The sequence below is a fragment of the Pogonomyrmex barbatus genome, unplaced genomic scaffold (genome assembly GCF_055798465.1).
Source record: "Pogonomyrmex barbatus isolate J1 unplaced genomic scaffold, ASM5579846v1 scaffold16, whole genome shotgun sequence".
Lineage (NCBI taxonomy): Eukaryota > Metazoa > Arthropoda > Insecta > Hymenoptera > Formicidae > Pogonomyrmex > Pogonomyrmex barbatus.
Genome location: NW_028297112.1, coordinates 350,749 through 372,619, shown reverse-complemented (window position 1 = coordinate 372,619; position 21,871 = coordinate 350,749). Strand labels below are relative to the sequence as shown.

Below are 21,871 nucleotides of genomic sequence, written 5' to 3'. Positions count from 1 at the left end.
GTAGATGTAATTAAGTCGTCCACTTTGCTGTTAGTTTTTTTGCTACGTACCCGGGCGAGATGCAGCCTAACGATTTATCTGCGTGCGTGCGTACAAATAAGCCAAAAAAAAAAAATATATCGATCAGTTTAGACCGAGGCGAGGTTGCCTAAGTGAAATAATCTCGTAATTTGACACGGTTGACACGTACACATGTATGCATCGGTCGAGCGATTTGTTGGTTCCTTTCAGCTATTGTGTCAAAAAAAGAACGGGATACGCCCCGAGGCGAAACGATAAATCAAAACTTCCTTCGTATACGCAAGAATCCCGGTGGGTGGATAGGGGTGGATGGGGGAGGAGAGCTGGAAAGGGGGCGCGTTCGCAGCACACACAGCCACCGAGAACGGAGATTGCGTTCGATGTATTCCACATAATTACTTTCGTCTGCTCGATCTCTCGGATATATCGTCGGTGGCTGCCGCGGACTCGCTGCAGCTGTTACTTCTTGTTACGCTTGCGAAACTAGGTACGCGTGTTAAGTTCCGCAGTTGCAGGGAGGTTTTAGAAAGGTTTGCGATGGGGGGAGGGGGGAGGGTGGATGGGAGAGGCAGGGAGGATACGAAAGGGTGGATGTCGAAGGAGAGGAGCGGCCGCGCTTGGTAACGAGGGGGTAACGGGAGGCGACGGAGGCGGGGGACAGGGGAGGAAGGAGTAGGTAGCCGAGAGAGAGAGAGAGGGAGAGGGCCGAGCGAACGAGCACGTACGTCATTAGGTTTGCACCATTGAGGAGAAACTGCTTAAATTCTCCCTCGGCCTCGACATCATACACACTCGCGCACGTACCGTAAATCGGTGGACATCAGTGGAAATACGTCGAGAACGAGAAGATAACTAAGCGTTTTTGAGAAGTTCCGGCCCCCCTCCCCCTCCCCTCCCCCCCCCGATTCCCGGAGGGTCGGCTGATGCGCTGTTAAGGGTGCCTGCTGCAGTTTGGCCGATTGAAACGAATTAAATCTGTCGCGGGATAACGAGGCAAGTTGCGCGAAGACGTGTGCGATAAATTTTATTCGAAAAACAAAAACACCCAATACTTATGTAAAAAATGCGTAACAACTTAATTTTGCGTGTCATTTATAATTATGTAAAATCATCTTGTGTCACACATGTTACAGTGAACTTATTTAAAATGGAAATTTTTCTATCGAAATGGCTCGTTTTAATGATATCAATAAAAGAAATTAAACTGCTTCTCATCCAACAGAAAGAAAAAAGTTTTTCGATGTTCACCGAATGTTAGCGATGTAGTTTCCAAAGTAAAGGAGATAATAATCTCTTTATATATGGAATATATAATTGATATTACAGGAGTTTTCGATGCGAAATTGAACAAGAGACCACCAGGAAGGAGTGTGATACCGTTAAAACCATTATCCGGAGAATATAATTAATATGTAATTTCTTGCTATTCGCGCTCTCTTATTTCCCATCTCTTTTATTTGCTATCAGCGACTTCGTCGGCGAGATGTTGCCCTTGGGACAGTCTATTGAATCGCAGATTCGTAACGCGACATTCCATGATACCCGTCTCCGTCTTCCTTCCGATTTTACGGCAACTTGAACTCCTCCGTCGATTTCTCCAAGAAATAAAAGTTTAGGAAGCGGATTAAAAAGACGATTCCCCTGTTCTCGTGCACTCTCTCTCTTGGCGATCCTATCGAAGTGTGTCAGAAACGAAAGAGGATACGTTATAACGTGAAGCGGGATGAAGAGACGTAAGGAAGAGCATCGAGAGGATTCATGAGAACCGGAATGTCGGTCCTGGAGGCCATCCCGATTTCTTTGAATCAATTAAGATGAAGACGCGCAATCGATCGACGGCGAGAAAATATAAGTCACCGACTTAACTCCCGCGCGCGCGTGTGTGTGTGTGTGTGTGTGTGTGTGTGTGTATCACATGTGTACACATTTATCGGCGAGCATGTATATACCCGTAGACACAGCACGCTGAAGATTCACACCCCAATCAACGGTAGGACGCCTAATATTTATGACCAGAGTCATGACTCCAGTCGTTTCTCCTCCGGGAAGTCTCACCGTTCGTTCTTCCCTACCTCCCTCCCCCACCTCGCTCTCAATGTCCCCCGGTGCAATCCGCGGCAACTAGGTATTTCGTGATACCGGATGATATTCGTACGGCTCACATGTCGATCGTACGTTCCCGAACTCGGCGTGATTACTCGTAATTTTCGGGAGGTCGGAAAGCCGGCAGAGTTAACGCCGAAACGGGACAATCCTCTCGAATATTGGAGCCAAGTTGCTCTCTAAGTCTCCCGCGGTTGCTTGTCAACGCCGTGCATCGTTGGTATGTAAATAAAGGCATCCTTAAAAAATATTAATTAAAGGCACGTTAACGTAGCACGTTTAAATATATAGAGATAATATTTACATCTGCAACAATAATTATTCGTATCGATAGTTTATTACAACTGTATTCGGAGAAAAAAAGTTATATCAGAAATTTATATACAAATAGCACCTCAACTTTGTATAAAATTGTAACAAGAACAATCAACAAGTTACAGTGAATAAAAAAAAATATAATAATATTAATCATGTAGTAAATCGTTAGACAAAGTAATATATTGTATACTGGTCGGTATTGTATTTTTTAACTTATCTCAATATTGTAATATTATGCTTACTTCACAAAAGTATTTGCGTGTAGTTACGATACTTATGATTATTATCACAATAATGTATTTCTTATTTAAAAATATAAATTTGTGTTTCCATCGCGTTATACCGTGCAATAATTTTGCGCACCATATTTTTCGCACTTTCGCGACTGCTTGAACCGTATTCAGCACAATTTTGCAACAATTACAACATTGCTTAACCTCTACATTGCTCTATTAGTTATTGGACATAACGACATGGTAGCTAACTCGGCTGTTGTAGCCGTCTCCCTTTTTGCCTCCCGATTCTCCTCCGCTTCTCTCGAGCTAAGCGTGAACGTGCGGGGTCGGTCTGGCGCACAACTTTCCTGCGATCTTGATTTCATCAACGTGTCTCCTTTTATTGTTGCCAGTTTAACGTAGCCTTAAATATTTTGCCATCTCGACGCGAGCCGCCGGCGCTCCCAGCCAGGACAATACATTTGCTCGCGTGCTGGGCCAATCAAGCAGCTATGAAAGATCACGTCCAACTCCAACCCCGCAGTCATCCCTGCAACCTTCGAGCTCACCGCCGACCATCCCTTACTACTCAGACTGTAGCGTACTCCTCTCCCTCTTCTTTTCTCTCTCTTTCTCGCTTTCTCCCTCTCATTGTACCTCTTTCTCCTTTTCGTAGGATAGATAGGTATAACCCCTGAAACGGCTAGGTTAGTAACCGTTACGGCTTGCTTATATCCGCAACGTTCCCGTACACTCGTGTAGTTTAGACCCGTTTCGCCCTGCTAACGCTAACCCGCGGCGGTGGCAATGCCTCTGTCAGCACGTCCTCCAACCGTAGTTCATTTATTCGTGTAAAAATCCGAGCGCGCTGACTCCTTTCGATCGGCGTACGGTGGGCGTTGCGACAGACCGATGGGAATACGCGGGATGAAAATGATTTCACGCGCGTACGAGCGTGAAAAAAAAAAAATCTCTTTCGCATTTTCCCCCAGTTGTTGTAGCCGCACCCTCCAAACGTATTGGGAATATTATTTTGAAATTTATTCAAATTACATGTACATCGCGCACTACACTGACACGTTTCAGAGAACGCTTTGGGATCGCGTCGGAAAAAAGTTGAAGTTTTCTAAAAACCGTGCCACCGTTATTAACCGATAACAGTTATAGAACTTATGAACAGACGGGTTCCACGTCGGTAACTCGATTAGCGGCAGACTCGAACGCACGATATGCATTCAAATGTGGGCCACGCGTGCTCCGGTAAATATCGCCGCCAGTGCGCGAAAGCGGCAACAACCAATCGCGGATCGGCCACGGTAATTCTGACATTTCTTCCCGGGACGTAGATTTCGTCGAGTCGGCGAAATCTCATCTTTTCGTCCTTCAAAAATTCGAACGGCGCGAGACACTCGTGACTCTACTCGATGATATCCGATCCCGCAGATTTCTCGGACTCAGCTTTCCTTTAAACGCGACAGACCTGTAATTCTTTTAAGGTTCCTCGCCTCGACGTTAAGGCGACTCGAGATAGAAATTAAAAATCGAGAAAAAAGATCTAAGTTATCTTGCACGCGTGATAATGAGAACCGGTGGACGATAAGAGAGGCGTAAATAAAAAAAGGATAACGCTCGACACGAATGGAATTACGTGCAGACAGCAGATGAAAGATATATTTAAAGTGAATAACAGATGCGACGATATATTTTCAGGATATACGGAATATTCCAGAATAATATCGAAATATTTTTGCGAAGTTATAGAAAAGTAATTTGTTTCGAGAATGAGCGACCTGCAAAGCGGATAAGTGTAAGCTTTTATTTCGCATTAGAGAGCTTTATAAATTTAATTTTATTGGATTTCTTTCTCTAGAATATTATATAAAAGCAGAGACGCAAGTCGCCGAAATATTATTACTTCTACGGGGATATAATGGCGACCTGCCAGATAATCAATGACATTCCAGATAATCAGGAACATATTCACGAAATGTCGGAGGTTCAATGGTTTGCCGCTGTAATGTCTGCAACGCCGCCCCGGTTTACCGTTAAGCAATTATTGTAAAAGCAATTACCGCTCTTTCGAAAAGATTAAAATAATACTTTTCGTTTTGAAAATAATTCGCTTTATCTCTCGGTTCCGTTTGGCTTGAGAGAAACCATTTAGATGATTTTCAAAAACCTTTTTAGTGTAAAATAAATACAAACTTCCCCAGCTATCTTCAACGATGGTTCTCCAATTCTCGCTTAATAAATCATGCGTGTTATCGATTTCAACAATCTCAAAGTCACATCGTAAAGAATTACAAATTTTGCCACGTTAGGATAAATAACGGATTAAGTAAATGCACTTGTCAGACACGATTTTATGGCAGCGTATTATCAAATCTCATCGTGATCCTCTTCCAGCACAAGTACGCGAGAATCTTATCATAATACTGTGGTACTCTAAGCACTTACGCATAGCCGCTTTTCGTTCCTAAGTAGCTGCTTTCGTTACGTTAGCGTTACGTAATCTATATTTGCCATATATATGTACATATATATGCACGTAGTTGTATTTGCGTACGTCGAGGCCGAAATGAAATAGAGACGGATTTAACAGAGTCTCGACTCCAAAGTCACCGAGGTGTCTGATTCTACATCTCATTTCTCGCATTTCAGAACACGGCATATATTCTCTCAGCATATATGAAGCATATATATATATATATATATATATATATATATATATATATATATATTTATATATGTATATAGCGGCGAAATTTACCAAGCTCAAAATGTAGGGGAATAGTGTCAAGCTTCGGGGTCAGTCTCTCTTTTCCAGGGGGGGGGGGGGGCGGACGGCGATGGAGGAAAGGGGAAAAAAAAAAAAACAGAGAATGTAAAAATCGTAATTCCGTACAGAGCGTGACGCGACTCTAGATTCTAGTATTGATATTGAAGTTGTATTTTGTAGATTCAGGATGTAAACTCTCTCGTGTGTGCGAGCGGCAATAAGTTTCGCTGTACATAAGCGTACGACGTGTACACGGGAGGATGAGTAGATACACGCACGCGCCCCAACATGAGAATGATGCAAGGGCTCCGTTTGGACGCGCCCTCCCCGTCGAGGGGGGGGGGAGAGGGGGCAGGGGAGATGAAGGAGGGACGGGATGGTACGACGGGGGAGGGGGAGCGCGGAGCGCGGAAGACGACGATTCCGTGCGCCGAGTATGGATGGTAAAGGCTATGGGGGCGAGGGGAAAGGGCTGGTAGTTTGGTATTCCGGTGACGATCTGGGCTGCATTGCATCACGTATGCCGCACCTTGACTACAACATAGGCCGCAGGTTTACACGTATATGGAGATATTCGGTAGCGGATCAGCGATACCTCTCGGATACGCGCTCATCAAGCCATCCCGGTCGCCCGTTAAATTGGAAGACACTTTGAGCGTCGCCTGCCTGCTTGCTTTTGCTTGCTTGCTTGCTTGCTTGCCTGCTTACTTTGAGCGAGCGAGCGAGCGAGAGCGAGAGAGAGAGAGAGAGAGAGAGAGAGAGCGCACCATGAGATTCTCTGGCTATCTCTGGCTTATGGCTCGTCCACTCATCATCGATCCCCATTATAAATTGTATCGCAATTACGCGCGCGCGCGAGAGAGAAAGACAGACAGACAGACAGACACACACACACACACACAGAGAGAGAGAGAGAGAGAGAGAGAGAGAGAGAGAGAGAGAGAGAGAGAGAGAGAGAGAGAGAGAGAAAGAGAGAGAGAGGGGGGAGACAAATCGCTTCTTTCAGCGCCGCACATTTTTCAAATAATTAATATGTTTATGTGCGAGTGGCGTCGGATGAAACGGTGATGTAAGTCAGTGGGAATAAAAGTTCGATATACATGTCCCACTTTCAGAATGGAAATGGCATTCATTATGATTTATATGTGTAAAGAAAATCTCTGTTTTGTACCGCTCTCTACCGCGGAGTATCGACCGTCCGCTAATTCCAGAAAACTGATTGCCAATTACAGCGGAATGAATCGTCGTGCAAATATTAATTATGAACTCATTGATATAATTAAATTATAATCTATTGCCGCGATTGCACATTAAAAATGGTAGATTACAGAAAGTAAACGGGCGATATATATATATATATATATATATATATATATATACATACATATGTAGGGTATTTCATTCATCAAACGATCTAATAATAACAAAAAATTATAAAACTTTGAGCAGCGTATGGAGAGTTGTATAAATTTTGCAAGAATGTCGATATGATTTCATAACCCGAGTTATTTCGAATCACAGCACGATCCACTTCAATCTCTTATTGTCGTCAGGAATGCGCGACATGATATAATAGCGAAATTTCCAGCGAAATAATCGCACGGGCGAGAGAAAAGCTTCGCTAAAGGACGTTACGACAAGACCTCGTATCCCCATTGTTATTTATGTCGCCGGGTATCTCGGCGTGTTTTGGTGAAGTTTCTTGCTTATATCGGCCGATCAATCTGACATGCCCGTAGATTCGTTTTCCCTCCTGTAAGAAGGAACGAAAACGAGAACGGGAACGAAAGCGGGCGGGCGGGCGGGCGCGCGCGAGACGAGACGAGACGAGACGAGACGAGACGAGACGAGACGAGACGAGACGTGGAAAGAGCGGCGGTAAAACGCGGGCGATAGGCGGCCGGCTTATGTCCTGCGAGGAGAGCCGGGCGAGGAGAAGCGGGCTCGAAAAATGCGAGCGATCCGGCCTTCCGTCGTAATGCCTCGTCGGCGCGCGCGATCAGATTTTTCTATACATAAATGTGGCAAGCTTCCAATGCCCGGACTTGTCTGGCGTGCTTAGGGCGTTGGTGCTACCTTTACACCGTGTCTTCTCTGTGTATACGTCTGGTGTGTCCTGTCCAGTGAGCCGCGTGACAGCTAATATCCGACCAGGAAACTAACACCTCGCTGCCGCTCCGCTGTCGGCCCGTCCTTCCCTTTGACTCTCCCTTACGCTACTTCGACTGTTCACCACCTACGTACGTTCCGCTATTCGTCCCCGCTGCCCCTCCCCCTCTCCCCCCCTCTCTCTCTCTCTCTCTCTCTCTCTCTCTCACAGCGTGGCTGTTGACCGTCCCATCGTCATAACGCGTCGTCGGACTAATATTAAAATGATGGAGTTTCTTGTTGTACCGCTATTGTCAATTTCGGACAATTCCACCCGCTTAAAAGCCGCCATGACGACGGAGGGATGAAACGGGATGACGATAAGTGCGACGTATTACGCGATAATACTCAATTTTTATTGAGAAAAAAAGTACGGATTGAAAAAGTGGTAGATTTTCGTCTTCCAGCGCACTTTGAAAATTCTGTATTGTGTAATAGTACGCGTTTAAGTTTGGAAAATGTGACGAGGGCTTGAAGAATTATGGATATTTTACTTGGATTTGTTGAAAAAATAATTTATTCATTTAACGATATTGAATTTAGATACATTTTCTACAGAAATCAGATCAGTATTTTTTTATACTTTAGATAAATGAGAATTATTATAATTAGCATAAAATAAATTAAGATCCAGATTTGTTCTAGTTCATATATTATATTGATTCCGATTTAAGATTATTCGATATTATATTAATAAAATTCAAACTATTTTCAATATAGATAACCCCGATAATGTGACAGAGAAAGAAATCGAAGAGGAAATCGAGATTTGCAGTTTGGACATCGTAATTAATATATTTAATAAGCTACATTTTATATAGCGTAACACCATAGATTCCTATGATAAATCACCGAAGTGATAACTACGCTCTTTCTTCTTTCAACCTCAACTTGCGATGCTTATCGTACCATTTATCTCACGGCGGTATTAAAGTAAGGAACTCCGTTATGATATTAGCTAATCTGTTTTCGTCTCACATCTCTGCGTTTTTTTCTCTCTTCTTTTTGTCCAAGTCTGGCGTATCGATCACGATCACCATTTCGAAAGGTGTGGCTCGAACGGAATTGGCAATTTGTTAAGGGAATAATAATGGAGTTTAGTTGTAATCAGCTCTAGCCAAATTGCTATGAATTTAATGAAACCTTTTCTCTAGTTTAATGTTTAATTTTATTGCGCAACGATAAAAAAACAATTATTTATTAGAACATTAAATATATGAAAGTTCGATAATTTGAAAATATTGAAATATATAGAATGATTTTTAGATAGCATATTAATTCTAATTTGTTATATAAAATGTTGATTACCATATAAAGAGAAATTAACTAATTTGCCTTTTATAATAACCTTTCGTTACTCGTTAATAAGTTTAATTAAATTTAATAAATGGCTGTTTTCAAATAAGCAAATCAGATTATTAGTGGGTGAGTAATTGTTAAATCACATGTTGCATCGAGCGAAAATATTTGTTTTGAAATCCAACTCGATATTGTATATGCAGTCATATTAATAGATACTGATTTTGAAATAACCCGGCGAGTTGTGTGTAATAAACTCAACTAAATTCCGTCGCAAAACTCATATATGTCACGCTCTATTCGAGCTTTTTCGACTTCACGCCGTTAATGTAAATATAATTGTAGCGAAAATTTATAACACAGTGCATTATATTACGCGTTACATATTGTAGTCGACAAATGAATAAACTTATGTTTTACACGTATGACTCACAATTACGTCGGCCATCCGTGCAAATGCATTTTTCGATAAATGTTAAAATTATAATTAAATTAACGATTAAGTTAACGTATGTTACGCACTATACAAATAAACAAATAGTAATACTCCACCTATCATTAATTAATATATTTTCTACTTTTTTTTTTTTTTTACACGTTTTTGCTTTATCGTGTATTGCTGTTATCGAGAATATTGCGGAGTATATTGTTACAGCGCGCAGTTTTCCGCAATATCGAATTTTTTTTATTGAACTTTAACTCAGCGTTTTCTTTCATCATTTTTGAATGAAAGAAGATCGTTCTCGAATATTTCCATGGAATACGCTCGCAGTTTTTGCTCCTTTTAAATATACATTACAAAAGTGATTTTTGCATTTTAGTTGTGGTGTAATTTTCTTCACTGGCTTTAATATACCAGAATACCTGTATGAAGACTTTTGCTGGCAAATCTAAAAATTTGGCCAGATACAGATCTGAAAATAATTTTATTGGACTGTCAAAATTATCGTGTAGAACGCTTAAATAATAATACTGTAAAAATTTTGGATTATCTGACAACTAATTTATCGTACATAATAATTTTGAAGGCCCAAAATTATTTTCAGATCTGTATCTGGTCAAACTTTTACATTTACCAGCATAACTATTTTTTCGATATGGATAGTGATAAACATTAATGACAAGCTTGACATTATTATAAGATAAAAATTCTAGTACCGAAATGACAAGGCTCTCTCTTTTTAACAGTTTAAATTCGAAATGTTCAAAGTTGACGCATTACTACATTGTCTGAAATTCACGCATTCTAGTATAGTTTATCGCATAATAGTACAAGTATGAAACGTTATCATTTATTTATAACATATTTTACATGATAGCTTTGACAGCTGTGCAATGTGTCGTACTTGAATTTCAAATAATTTAATTGTTCAACTTTAAAATACAAACGTAGACATATCTTTTATTTAAAACTATTATATTCTCCACCATTTCAATATTAGATTTTCATTTCAATTTCAGAAAATCTGCCATTAACAGTTGTTACGGGAAATTTGAGATTTCCTGTATATTTATATAAAGAAACGTTCATTACGAATTTGCAATTTATTAAATTTATATTATCAATCATATTTTTCATAATAAGGAAAACGATTTGTTGATTTGTACCTTTTACATGTATACAATCACGGGACGGAATATCGATTTTGTGCATGCAGTTTGTTACGCGGAGATAGATCGAGAAGAGGTATAGAATCGTAAGGTCGAAGAAGTAATAACCGAATCCAATATTCGTTCCTTTCAAACGACCCGTTCGTTGACAAAAAGTGAAATTTGCCTGTGAAGACAGGGCTGTCAGTGGCAGTCTTACTACGCAGATATACTCGCATATCCTCTCTCCCTCTCCCTCTTACTTGCTCACTTATTCCTTCTACATAGGATACCCGTTGTATATGTACATGCAAATGGAGAGAGATGTATAACTCCTTATACATATGTGTATATCATCTATCTCCGGGGTATGCGACAGAAATGTTTTACGTTAGGAAAATTGCAGGTATTAAGCGATTACCCGCTTTCCCTTGATCCATATCGGCGTTTATCGCAACTTACGCAATTATAATAACTCTCGAATAAATTTTATATATATATATGTGTGTGTGTGTGTGTGTGTGTGTGTTGTAAAAGTATTATTATTATTATTGCGCAAGTTATTTCGATTTTATCCACCCTCCATAGAATTATTAATTAACTGTTAGGTTAACGATGGATAATAATTAATACAAATTTCTCGTGCGAGTGATTCAATCAGCAATTATTTCGTCCGCATTCCCCAAAAGTATTTATTTTTAACGAGTGTCGGGCGTGCGCCTTTGTAATTTATGGTTAATTAGGCGCCGCTTAATATTACAGGGCCGTAATAACGGCTGCGTTACGCAAGAGCGAGATCTCTTTTCTTCTTCTTCTTCTGTTTTTTTTTTTTTTTTTTTTTTTTTTTCCTTTTAACGATTGTGTCACGCGTACGCGTCAATTATCGCGTGGTTGTGCCCGATCTGGCTACAGGGATTGTTATTGTTTGGGCACGTTGGCACGTTTACGCGGCACATACGTGGCGGGGTTTTTGATTTATGGAAAAGTCACGACGTAACGTCGACGTTTATATCGGCAGATATTTATCGGTCGCCCCTTTCGTTTACACTGGTTTAATCGAATCGATCGGCCGCCTCGTTCATTAATCAATTTTGAGGGCCGCTCCGCGCCCAGTCGGCCACCCATCGTGCTGAAGTCTTCATAAATCGTGCCGCGTAAAAAGCTATAGACGCCGTACACTTCGGCGCGAATTATACGCGGCAGTATCTCTGCCGGGGGCATATCTTTCTATTTTTATTATAAATAACCGCGCATTTCGCGTTAAAATCTCATCGAAAACGAGAAATAATTCTAGGGAATTCTAGGGAGACGTATAATTCTCATGGATAAACAGAGAAAAAAAGGTCTCGTTAAAGTAGTGCTTTCGAGAGAAAGGAATACTTCTCTTGGACGAGCTTATTTCAAATTTGACGAAAAATTGGACAAGAAGAGACGACCTCGGGTTAAAGAGAAACGTTATTATATTCGGAGAGAGAAAAAAAAAAAAAAGAGAGAAAGAGGGTTACGAGCCATCACGCGAATATAATTGTAATTTCTATGATTTTTTTAACTGCCGAGAGTGTTGTTCTCGTGTTTTTTCCCGCATTTTTTTCCCGCACTGCACGCAGCCGGATCAATTTTAAAGGAGCAACATGTGCGCAACAAATTCGTTTCTATCCTCCGCGAACGTAGGGCGTCCAACGGGAACAACGCGTGTCGATAACCGGGAACGATACCGTACCTACATACGTACCTACATTCGTTTGCATTCGGCACAACGGCTCGAAAAACAAGCAGCGCACTCTCGCAGCCCGCGCTCACGCATTGTGCACCGGGTTCGAAGTGCGTAACGGTTAATGTGTGCCGGTGACAGATTTTAAAAGCTCCAAGCTCAAAAGCTCAAAACGCGTTGATGCGTCGATAGCGCTTGCTCTGTCCCTGCATAGTCGCAAAACCGGGAGGAACATTTTGTTTCTCGCGCCCTTTCTCTCTCGCACCCTCCCTCTCCCCCTCCTTTGACATTTGTCGGTATATCTATTTTTCTCACTGCCCCCCTCCCCCCCCTCTCTCTCTCTCTCTCTCTCTCTCGCTCGCTCTTTCTCTCTCTCTATTTTTTGACGATGCTCAGCCACGCGTCGCGTTTTGTTTTATTCGTGATCCGACTTTTCCCCCCGTTTCCTACCCCGATACAACAACGTGTTGGCGAATGGACCTCTCGCATCCGCGTGCTCTATCTCTATGTTTTCCGCGCTAGCGTCGTTCTCGCGTATCCCAGCAGCTTGGCGCGATAGGTATCGTTCTCGTCGTCAACACTTTAGAAGGCGGCACGTTTTCGAGCCCTGCGTTTTTTATCCCTTTAAAACAAACAATTTTATTATCTCGTCTCAAAGCCCCGGGATCGAAGCGATCTCGCGCGCGTTCGCCCGTGTCCCTTACTACCCCCCCGGCGACCCCAGTTAGATCCTCTTCTTCTTGTCTATACGGAAACCGCGCGAGCATCGATCGTGCGAGCGCGCCTTGCTTTAAAGTTATTCGGAAAATATATCGAGCCTTTTAGCGCGCGGACACCTCGCGTCTTAGGCGAGATATAAAAATCGGAGGGAGGGGGGGGAGGGGGTACGGCAATTTTATTATCCCGCCCGCCTGCGGACTTCTCGCCACGAGCGGGCGGTAATCCTCGAGAACGATTAGCCTTCGATCTCTGTGAAAGCGGAGAGAGAACCGAATCGTTACATTAACATTTCAATGAGATGAGGAGACGTCGTCTTCCAACGTTCTTACGTTCGTTTCGCGTTCCTTCAATTACCAAATTAGGCTGCAAAATGGCTTTGCGCCTCTTCGTAAGAAATCTAACGAATGTAAGAAAGAAGGAATCACGAATTTAACGATGTGCATTTATTTATGTAATATAATGTATGTAATATATTCATTACCATTCATTGTATATTTATTACAAAACTGTTAAGGGATTATAGGATTATTATGAGATTGTTCGAGGATTACGCAAGGATTATTACGGGATTGTTCGGCTTCGTTATTCTTCACTTAGGAATGGAGCGCTGTTACCGTCTCGTTCCATCGTTGGATAATGTTTGTCTCTTATCATCACTCGCTGTCGTCGACGATGATTTCGATTTTGTCTCACTCTTCGTACATCACTTTATCCACCAGGGAACCGGGGAGGACCGTCATTAATCACACTAGCGAAATATTTGTGAAATATAAGGCCGTAATTACATGTCCCTGAGGGTGGGGCCACCCACAATCTCTCTTCCCCTCTGCCATTCCGCTCGTCCGCTCTACGAGAGGGCGTGGTACCGAGGAGGGGGGAGAGGGAGAGGGAGAGAAAGAGAGAGAGATAGCGCGCGGAAGAAAAGGTGCGTGACAGAGAAGGAACGCGAGGAAAAGAAATTTAAACTTTCAGAATTGGCGCTCGCGGACTCGGTAAGAAGATTTTCGCAAGACAAAAGCGGCCCTGGCGGGTGGTGGAAGTGAAAGGACGAAGGTGCACGGTGGCGGGCCTCGGAAAATGAATTGGTATTCAGTGGGATCGGGGCGACGCAATTACATTCCGATTGTCTCATCGTTTGAATAGTCCCTCATCGATTGTATTGAATCTTAATTGGCTGTAGAGTACCGGGGAGTCTCGAAACTGCAATTGTCTATCGCTTACGGAGTTTTGTTTGCAGAAGGAGACCGGCCTGGTCGACCGAAGATAATAATGTTTTGCGAATCAAGACTGATCCGTTGAATCTCGCGATTGGCAGGGTGGAATTGGTGGCGAGCGCGCATATTCGAAAGGACGTCTCCGCTTATGAAGATATTTCGTTGACACTTGAATCACTTGTTTCAGAAAACTTCAAGATTTAATACGATCTTTCCAATAAGCTTCAATTTATGTATTTGGTATAATTATTAAGTTACTCGAATGCTTCTCAAATAACTTTGATTGTTATAAATCGTAACAACTATTTATCTAAAAATAAATATTTAAAAAGGTATTACGAAATTACTAAAAATAGAATATAAATTAGAAATTATAGAATTTTCAATGACGTTCCGCAATATCATATTTCTTTCAATCTTATAATTATTTTCATGGTTTATTGTGTATTTTCATATATAGTAAAAAAATTTTATTTATTCTTATGTTATTTCAAAAAAATAACTTTTTTATAGTGTTTAATGTAAATATAGTAAAAAAATATCTAAGAGGAGAATAAAATAAATGTACTAAAATGACTGGAAAGACATTGACATTTATTAAAAATTGCTTTCAAAAATTTTTTAATTGAAAATTATTTCGTCACAGGATTACTTTATCATTCTAAATCTTACAAATTGATAAGGAAAGTTACTGGAGAAAAAAGCGACGTACTCGCAGACGGTGTGCGCAGAGTTTTTCAGTTAGCGGCAAGAAAGAAATCATTTGACGGAGAAAATGAAAATAAGAGACCAGATGTGTCCCGGACAAAAACTCGCCTCTGATTGTCACATCATTTTCTTTTTCCCATTCTTCCCTTTTTCTTCAAGCCCTCAATACCTAGCCGAATCGTCCATAGTTTTATATCCAAGTCTCTCAGCATAGTAGATTTTTCATTCGCAACGATTCTCAGTTGTATAAAAGTAATTATGATAAGCTCTTCACAATAGACACAATGCGGAATTAACAAACATTATTGTAACATTCGAATAAGCAAATTTTTTTTAACAATAAAATATAAATTAATATGAATAAAATAGATGAATCTAATTAAATAAATAATCATTTTGTGGCTATTCTATTCTAATCCTATTGATATTAATTATTTATCATATTTTTTTCAACTGCATTTAAAATTAAAAGTTTATTTTCCCGACTACCAAATTGCGCTAGTAGTTGTAGTCACTTTGCTCTCGTGAAGGATTTCCGAGTCTTTCGCAGTCCAGATATTATTATTGAAATTTCTCGCGCAGTCTCGCGGGATCTCCTCCCCCCCCCCCCGCCCCCGGTGATCTTGTTACACTGACGAAGATATGACCAGTTCTCGCATAAGCGCAGAAGTTTCGCTTAACGATGAAAGTACCGGAATCGCAGCGCGAGCCCGATAGAGTCGGTTAATTGTTCTTACGGAAAATTTCTCCGAACGATAACCGGAACGTCAATCTCGGCCCGCGGAGAGATAACTAATAACACCGATAAGGATGTAGATGGGAGATGCAAGCGGGGATTTTATGGATAGATTCGAGGGATGGGAGCAAGGGGTTTCTCTTGCTGTTGATAACGATAGGACGAGAAGGAAGGAGGGGGGGAGGGGGGAAGAGGGAGAGGTGGTTTATCTTCTTTCCGCACGGAAATAGTCCGTGGATCAGCCTAGATGTACCTAAAACTTACATCAAGGTAATGAAAGCTTCGCTCTCTTCCCTCTTCCATCTTTTAGACGTCTGCGTTTCGTTCCGCCGGATATCCGCTTGATCTTCCGCGCTACTTTTATTCGTTCACGGCCCTCGAATTTTCAACGCACAGGTCCATTCTGGCTGTTTATTAAGAAAATATCTAGACGCATGTCGATGACGATATATCCCTCGACGATATATATTATAAAGGATATATCGATGCGCGTGCGATATATGTGCGATCGAAGCGCCATAACCGTACATTCTTTATTCGCGCGTTTCATATGGTGGTTAAAAGAGAACTGGGCATATTTCGACGACATTTTGATTTGAGATAATTTTATGAGGTAGAAATATCATTACGAGGCGCTTGCAACTATAGACAATTGCTTTTATTGTTATTTATTATTTATATTTTGTACAAGTATCTAAGAAAACATTGTTTTGTCAGTTAATACATTGAATTATTGTTTTTATACGTTTCTTCTACGTGCAAAATTATTAAAAAGATGGCTTGTGTAAATATTTTTTTCTATATACATATCTTCTATATACATATCTTCTATATACATTCGCGGTTTGGTATACCCGTTTTTCATATTCGCTGATCTAAAGGTCGCTTATTCGCGGAGAGTTGATATGCATGCATACAGTTGCAGTTGCATTTTTTTAAAAATTTCTTTTAAATTTAAATATCTTTGAAAATTGAAAATAATTTTTTAAACAAAATTTCTAACCTAGAGGATATGAATATACAAAAATTGAATATCAAGAAATTAGTTAAAAAAATAAACGTATATTATAAAAAAATATATATTGTATGTGTATATATTTAACAAGCTGTAACAAAGAATAGAATCTATGTTACTATTGTTTTACTTTGTTACATGCGCACAGTTTAGTTTATTCTATGACGTTTTAATAATATTTGTTCCAGATCGATCCTGCATATCATTTGTTTGATACAATATCAAATGTTAAATTTTCCTACAAAGATATATCGCGTGCAATTGCGTTCTGATTAAAGCGATCCATTTCTCTAATGTTTGATACCAAATATAAATGTGTCATAGACCGAATGTATTATGCACTGGAAAATTATAGGCAAAGTGACGAAATACCGGTTTGAACGTGGATCGAAGATAACGCCAATAAAGGCAAAATATAATTACGAGCTGAATATAATTGCCATGTTTAAGCTGAAATTTTCATGGAAATGATATGCAATCACACCGATCAGCACTGTCATACGGATATAAATTTATAAAAAAGGACGTATTAATGTAACGTAACTATCGAATAGGTTTCTCCCGAAAGCAAAAGTATCACTTGACTTGTATTGCATTACACGAATAAAATTTAAAATATCTATTCATAGATCGTGTACATCGGCAATATATATTAAATGATATTAATGATATATTTTGTTGCGTTCTCATTTTAATGCTTTAATGTTTGAATTGTGAAAATTAAGCGACATTCATTTTGCAAATGAAATAGTAAAAACTGAATTTTATGTATCACATATATCGATATATATCATATTACATATATTTATATATGTTGTGTTATATGTATCACACTATGTAATATTTATATATGCACACGCACACACACACACACACACACACACACACACACACACACACACACACACACACACACACACACACACACACATTGATGCGAACATTAACATAAATCCATCCAGTGCGCGATGCTGTCTATCCGATTAATATAAAAATTCAACATTTTTAAATGCACTTTTTCTCTTATTACTTGGCAGCGTTACCATCACAAATCCAATCTTGCATCAAGATTAAAATTACATTAAAATGAACATCGGTAAAATTTGAATTTAAATTACTTCTTTCATATATGTTTGTTTTATATGCTCCAAACGAATTTTTGTTCGAGATACATATACACGAGCATTCGCACACGTTGGACGTCGCAAAGGATAAAAATTCCGACTTTATTAGCGAACACACACCCTTCTGCGATTCTGCATTTTAAATTTGTTATTCTCAAATGCCTTCTACCTTATCCTTCGCATTATAAATAAAAAGTAAACATATTGTTCAAATATGGCCTAGCAGATTAATAATATCTTTCGTAACCGCTTCATCGACAATTTCACGTCGAAAAAAAAAAAAAAAAAAAAAAAATGTGTTTTTTCCGTATTAGTGATTACGTCTCGCGCGGATATTATATTCTTGGATATCGCATTTCGGACGTTTTCGAGTGACGCGAGATCGCGAAATCTGGGAAGAGTACGTCCAAACTCATCCCGGTAGTTTTACGCTCTATTTCGTGTGAGCAAACTCACCGGCAATTTTTCACGAAAATTAAATGTCACGTGAAATGAGTGCACGGCACATCTCCGACTTGCTTCTTGATAAAGAATGGGTGATATTATTCTAATGGCGCTGTGGCCGCATCCTACATGATTCTACCATCAACCATGCTCATCAGTCTTGTATATCGTATGTTTCGTTCCGCGATGTTGCTCTTCGGCAAACGTGGACTGTATGTTTCTATTATACCGTTTTTGCGCGCCAGGGTTGTTATTCAATAAAAGAAATTTGTGATAGGTGGGGGCCATACATTTTGCACAAACTTTCTCCGCGGGAGTCATGTTTAGAAATAGCGAGCCGAGTAAAAAAAAAAATATATATATATATAGTTTGTAATGCACATCACCGTGCGTATTACAATACGCAATATTTTTTTCCTCTCTACGATGTGTATCGATTCGGTTATTTATAAGCATTTATTTAGATTGCAAAAATTACTTTAAATCAAATATCATTTATTTGCATGCTGCACCCGCGCGATTAACTTGCGAATTTCTTTTATACATGTAATGCGATATAAAATTAATATCCGTTACATTTATTAGTTTCGCGACATTAGTAAATTATGTGCATGTCTCTATATAAAATATTATAATGTAACATGCGGGGTAGTGACTTTTTGATGATAATGTGTGTTGCTTTTGATTTATGCCGCGTTGTGTGTGTGTGTGTGTGTGTGTGTGTGTGTGTGTGTGCGCCTTTTCACACAGTATATTTATTTATCCACTAACGTTAATAAGGTAACGTACCAATATTTCACAAGCGCTGTTTTCAATTTTATCTGAATCGGGATTGGCAAAACGATTTCGATCATGAATGTTACATTTATTCATGGCGGACGCGCGCGCAGAGAGTAAATTATAATCCCATTACAAGCAATAACATATAAAAATATAATAGAATTACTATCTCTTACCAAGTGGGAATAAAATTTTTTTTTAAATGAGATTTCAAAAATAGCGAAAACCAACATCATTATCAATTGCGTTTCGGCAAGATAGGAACGAGATAGGTCAACATCTACAACACAGGAAACCTCAAACAAAATTTAACAATATACAACAATAGACATTAGCATTATTGTTCCATGCAAATTATTCGCGTGTCTCGCGTGATTTTTCTCGAGGGATAACTCGCCGATGTCGCGGCTCGTACGCGGAATGTTTGCGAGAAAAAAATAGAAAAAAAAAACAGAGAGAGAGAGAGAGAAGAGAGGAAAGAGAAAGAGAGAGAGAGAGAGAGAGAGAGAGAGAGAGGAGGACAGGCTCTCTCAAATGAGGGGACAATGCGTGGTGCCGAGAGAACATGGTGCGAGAGAGGGCAAAAGGAGAATAGACAGATAGCTGGCGGGAGTAGAGCCGACTAAGAAAAGTCGAAAATCTTAATTCGGGCGCGGTGCCGCCCCCGCAACGCGATGGGCGGTGACTCGCAAGCGCCGATTGGCCTGGTTCAGGAAAGGGTGAGAGGTCTTGTACGGGGGTGGCAGAGATCTGCGCCGTGACGCCGGGACGGCGGCGTGTGCCGCCGACCGGTTCCACTGGTATCTTTGTGAACGCCAGTCGACGCCGAGCGTCCCAAGCGCGTAGTTGTCGGGAGCCGTTCTCGTTTCGCCGTTCCAGATCGAACACTCCTTGCGGGAACACTCGGGACTCGGCTCGACGGGACGGCTCTGACAGCCGTCTGACGACACAACTGAGTTGCGCCGAATACGACAGCGCGCGTGAAACGAGACAGGGAATCCGAGGCAAGAGACGAAAAATATCGGTGTCCTCTCTTATCCCGATACTTTTCCCGGAATATTCGGAGACGCGTTTGTCCGACGTCGAAAAGTCGTGTGACGTTACGCGTCTCTCCGCGTCTCGGCGATACGCGCCGAATCCAGAATGCATCGCGAGGACATCATCTTTTACAAAATTCTGACATAGTATCAGCCCTCTTGATGAAAGATCACACATCGGGGGATCCTCTTGGGTCAACGCGAAAAGTGCTTTAACACTTGTCCCTGCCGGAGTCCCGAGGGACGGAGCGAGTGTCGTCTCTCCCGGAGTAATTCGCAGTGACTGGAGAGATTCGATTGGTGAACCGATAGAATGCGAATGCGGATCTTATACTCGTGACATCGGATTTGTTAATCGGATATCGGTGATGCAGCTACATGCTGGAAGGAGGGAGGGGATGACTGTTAATTTCTTACCGAGGATGATGGCGGTCTTTGTTTTCGTTTGCCTTCTACTGCAGAATGGTCGGTCGACGTTCGCAGCGTATACCACCGGTAATGTTAAATTTGTCCTATTGTAATAATATTGTAATATCTTTTTAAAACACTTGAGAAAACGCATGAGCGAATGAGCGAATAATCGATATTGATTCGCCAAATTATTATTATTTATAACTATTTGTAACTAAATTTCATTTATATAACATTTGAGACGAATCATTTAAAGTACTTGCAATATGATTTTTACAAGCCTTATCAGGTTCATACAAGTACAAATTTTTATTTTAATACAAAGTAACATTGTTTGTACTTATTAATACAAAATTATATAATGCTATATTTTTTCTTTATTAAATGAATATATATTATTAAATAAAATAATTGCTCGTTGCGCAAAAAGCCTAATAGCTCGAGATTCTCGTTAGAGAATTTTTTCTTAGAAATATCTTAGTAATATTTTAATTTTTCACAATATTTTTCAATAAACAAAAATATTACTATCAAAACTTAATAGCTCGTCAATTGACAAAAAAGTTTCCTTTGTCGAGAAATATTACTCGGAATAATTGACATACATTCCTGTATGTATATATATATATATATATATATATATCGATGTATCGTAATTGGCATTCTTGGTTTAGTTTATAACAGAGATGATAGATGACTTTGTTGAGAGATCGGTACATAATTATTCATAATTATCTCACGGTATACGTGTATTATAATTTTATCGATATATAGCGTTGTAACGATTATAACGCGGTTCAATTCTGCCGCTAATTGTATGATTTTAGTTTTGTAGTCGTAGCTAGCATTTACATATATGTATATATTGCAAAGTTTGCGATACAATCTAAATATAAACTATTCACCGCATATCCCTCCGCTGGTATCTCCCACGTTTGTTTGTATGGTGACTTAAACCTGTACTATTCGATCAGCGCGTAATCTCGGATTTAATTTCGGTCACGTTAAATCTGGTGTTGACAATGGTGCACATTGTTCCAATATATTATTGTATTGCAACATTATATATAATGAAAATGAATTGCCAATTTGCACTTGGTGAGCAGCGAAATATCGCGTTTCAAAGATCACTGCTCTAAAAATTGTATGAATCTTTTAGAATCTTTTGTAGAATTTTTTGCTCTTTATTAACATTGAAAAAAATATTTAAAAAAAAAAAAAACAGAACATGTTGAATATAATTTTTAAAATTTAAATAAATTACTTATAGATATTTACAATGGTATCATTGGTTACACATCTAATTGATGGCGAAGAAAAATGCATTTCGTGACATTCGTGATGAAATAAAATATCACATTCATAGTCACATTCATACACATGAGGCATAGTAAGGTTAATACGCATCACGCTCTCGTTTTTTTTTTTTTTTTTTTTCCGACGCAATTGAGGTGATCACGATCGTCGTTCCGAATGACACGTCTTTTCGTTCTCCCTC

The 21,871-nt window shown here is 39.9% G+C and overlaps 2 protein-coding genes across 5 annotated transcripts in view; one reads left to right on the top strand and one right to left on the bottom strand.

Annotated features, from left to right (window-relative positions):
- The window catches only part of LOC105431450 (synaptogenesis protein syg-1), a 157,336-nt gene that overhangs the window by 45,725 nt on the left and 89,740 nt on the right, over positions 1-21,871 (bottom strand). The window lies entirely within an intron of this gene.
- Positions 19,728-21,871, top strand: part of LOC105426143 (lachesin) — a 167,244-nt gene continuing 165,100 nt past the window's right edge. The window contains exon 1 of the mRNA XM_011637233.2: positions 19,728-20,457. Within this exon, the coding sequence (XP_011635535.1) occupies positions 20,331-20,457 (127 nt within the window). The 5' untranslated portion in view covers positions 19,728-20,330. The remainder of the gene's footprint in view (positions 20,458-21,871) is intronic.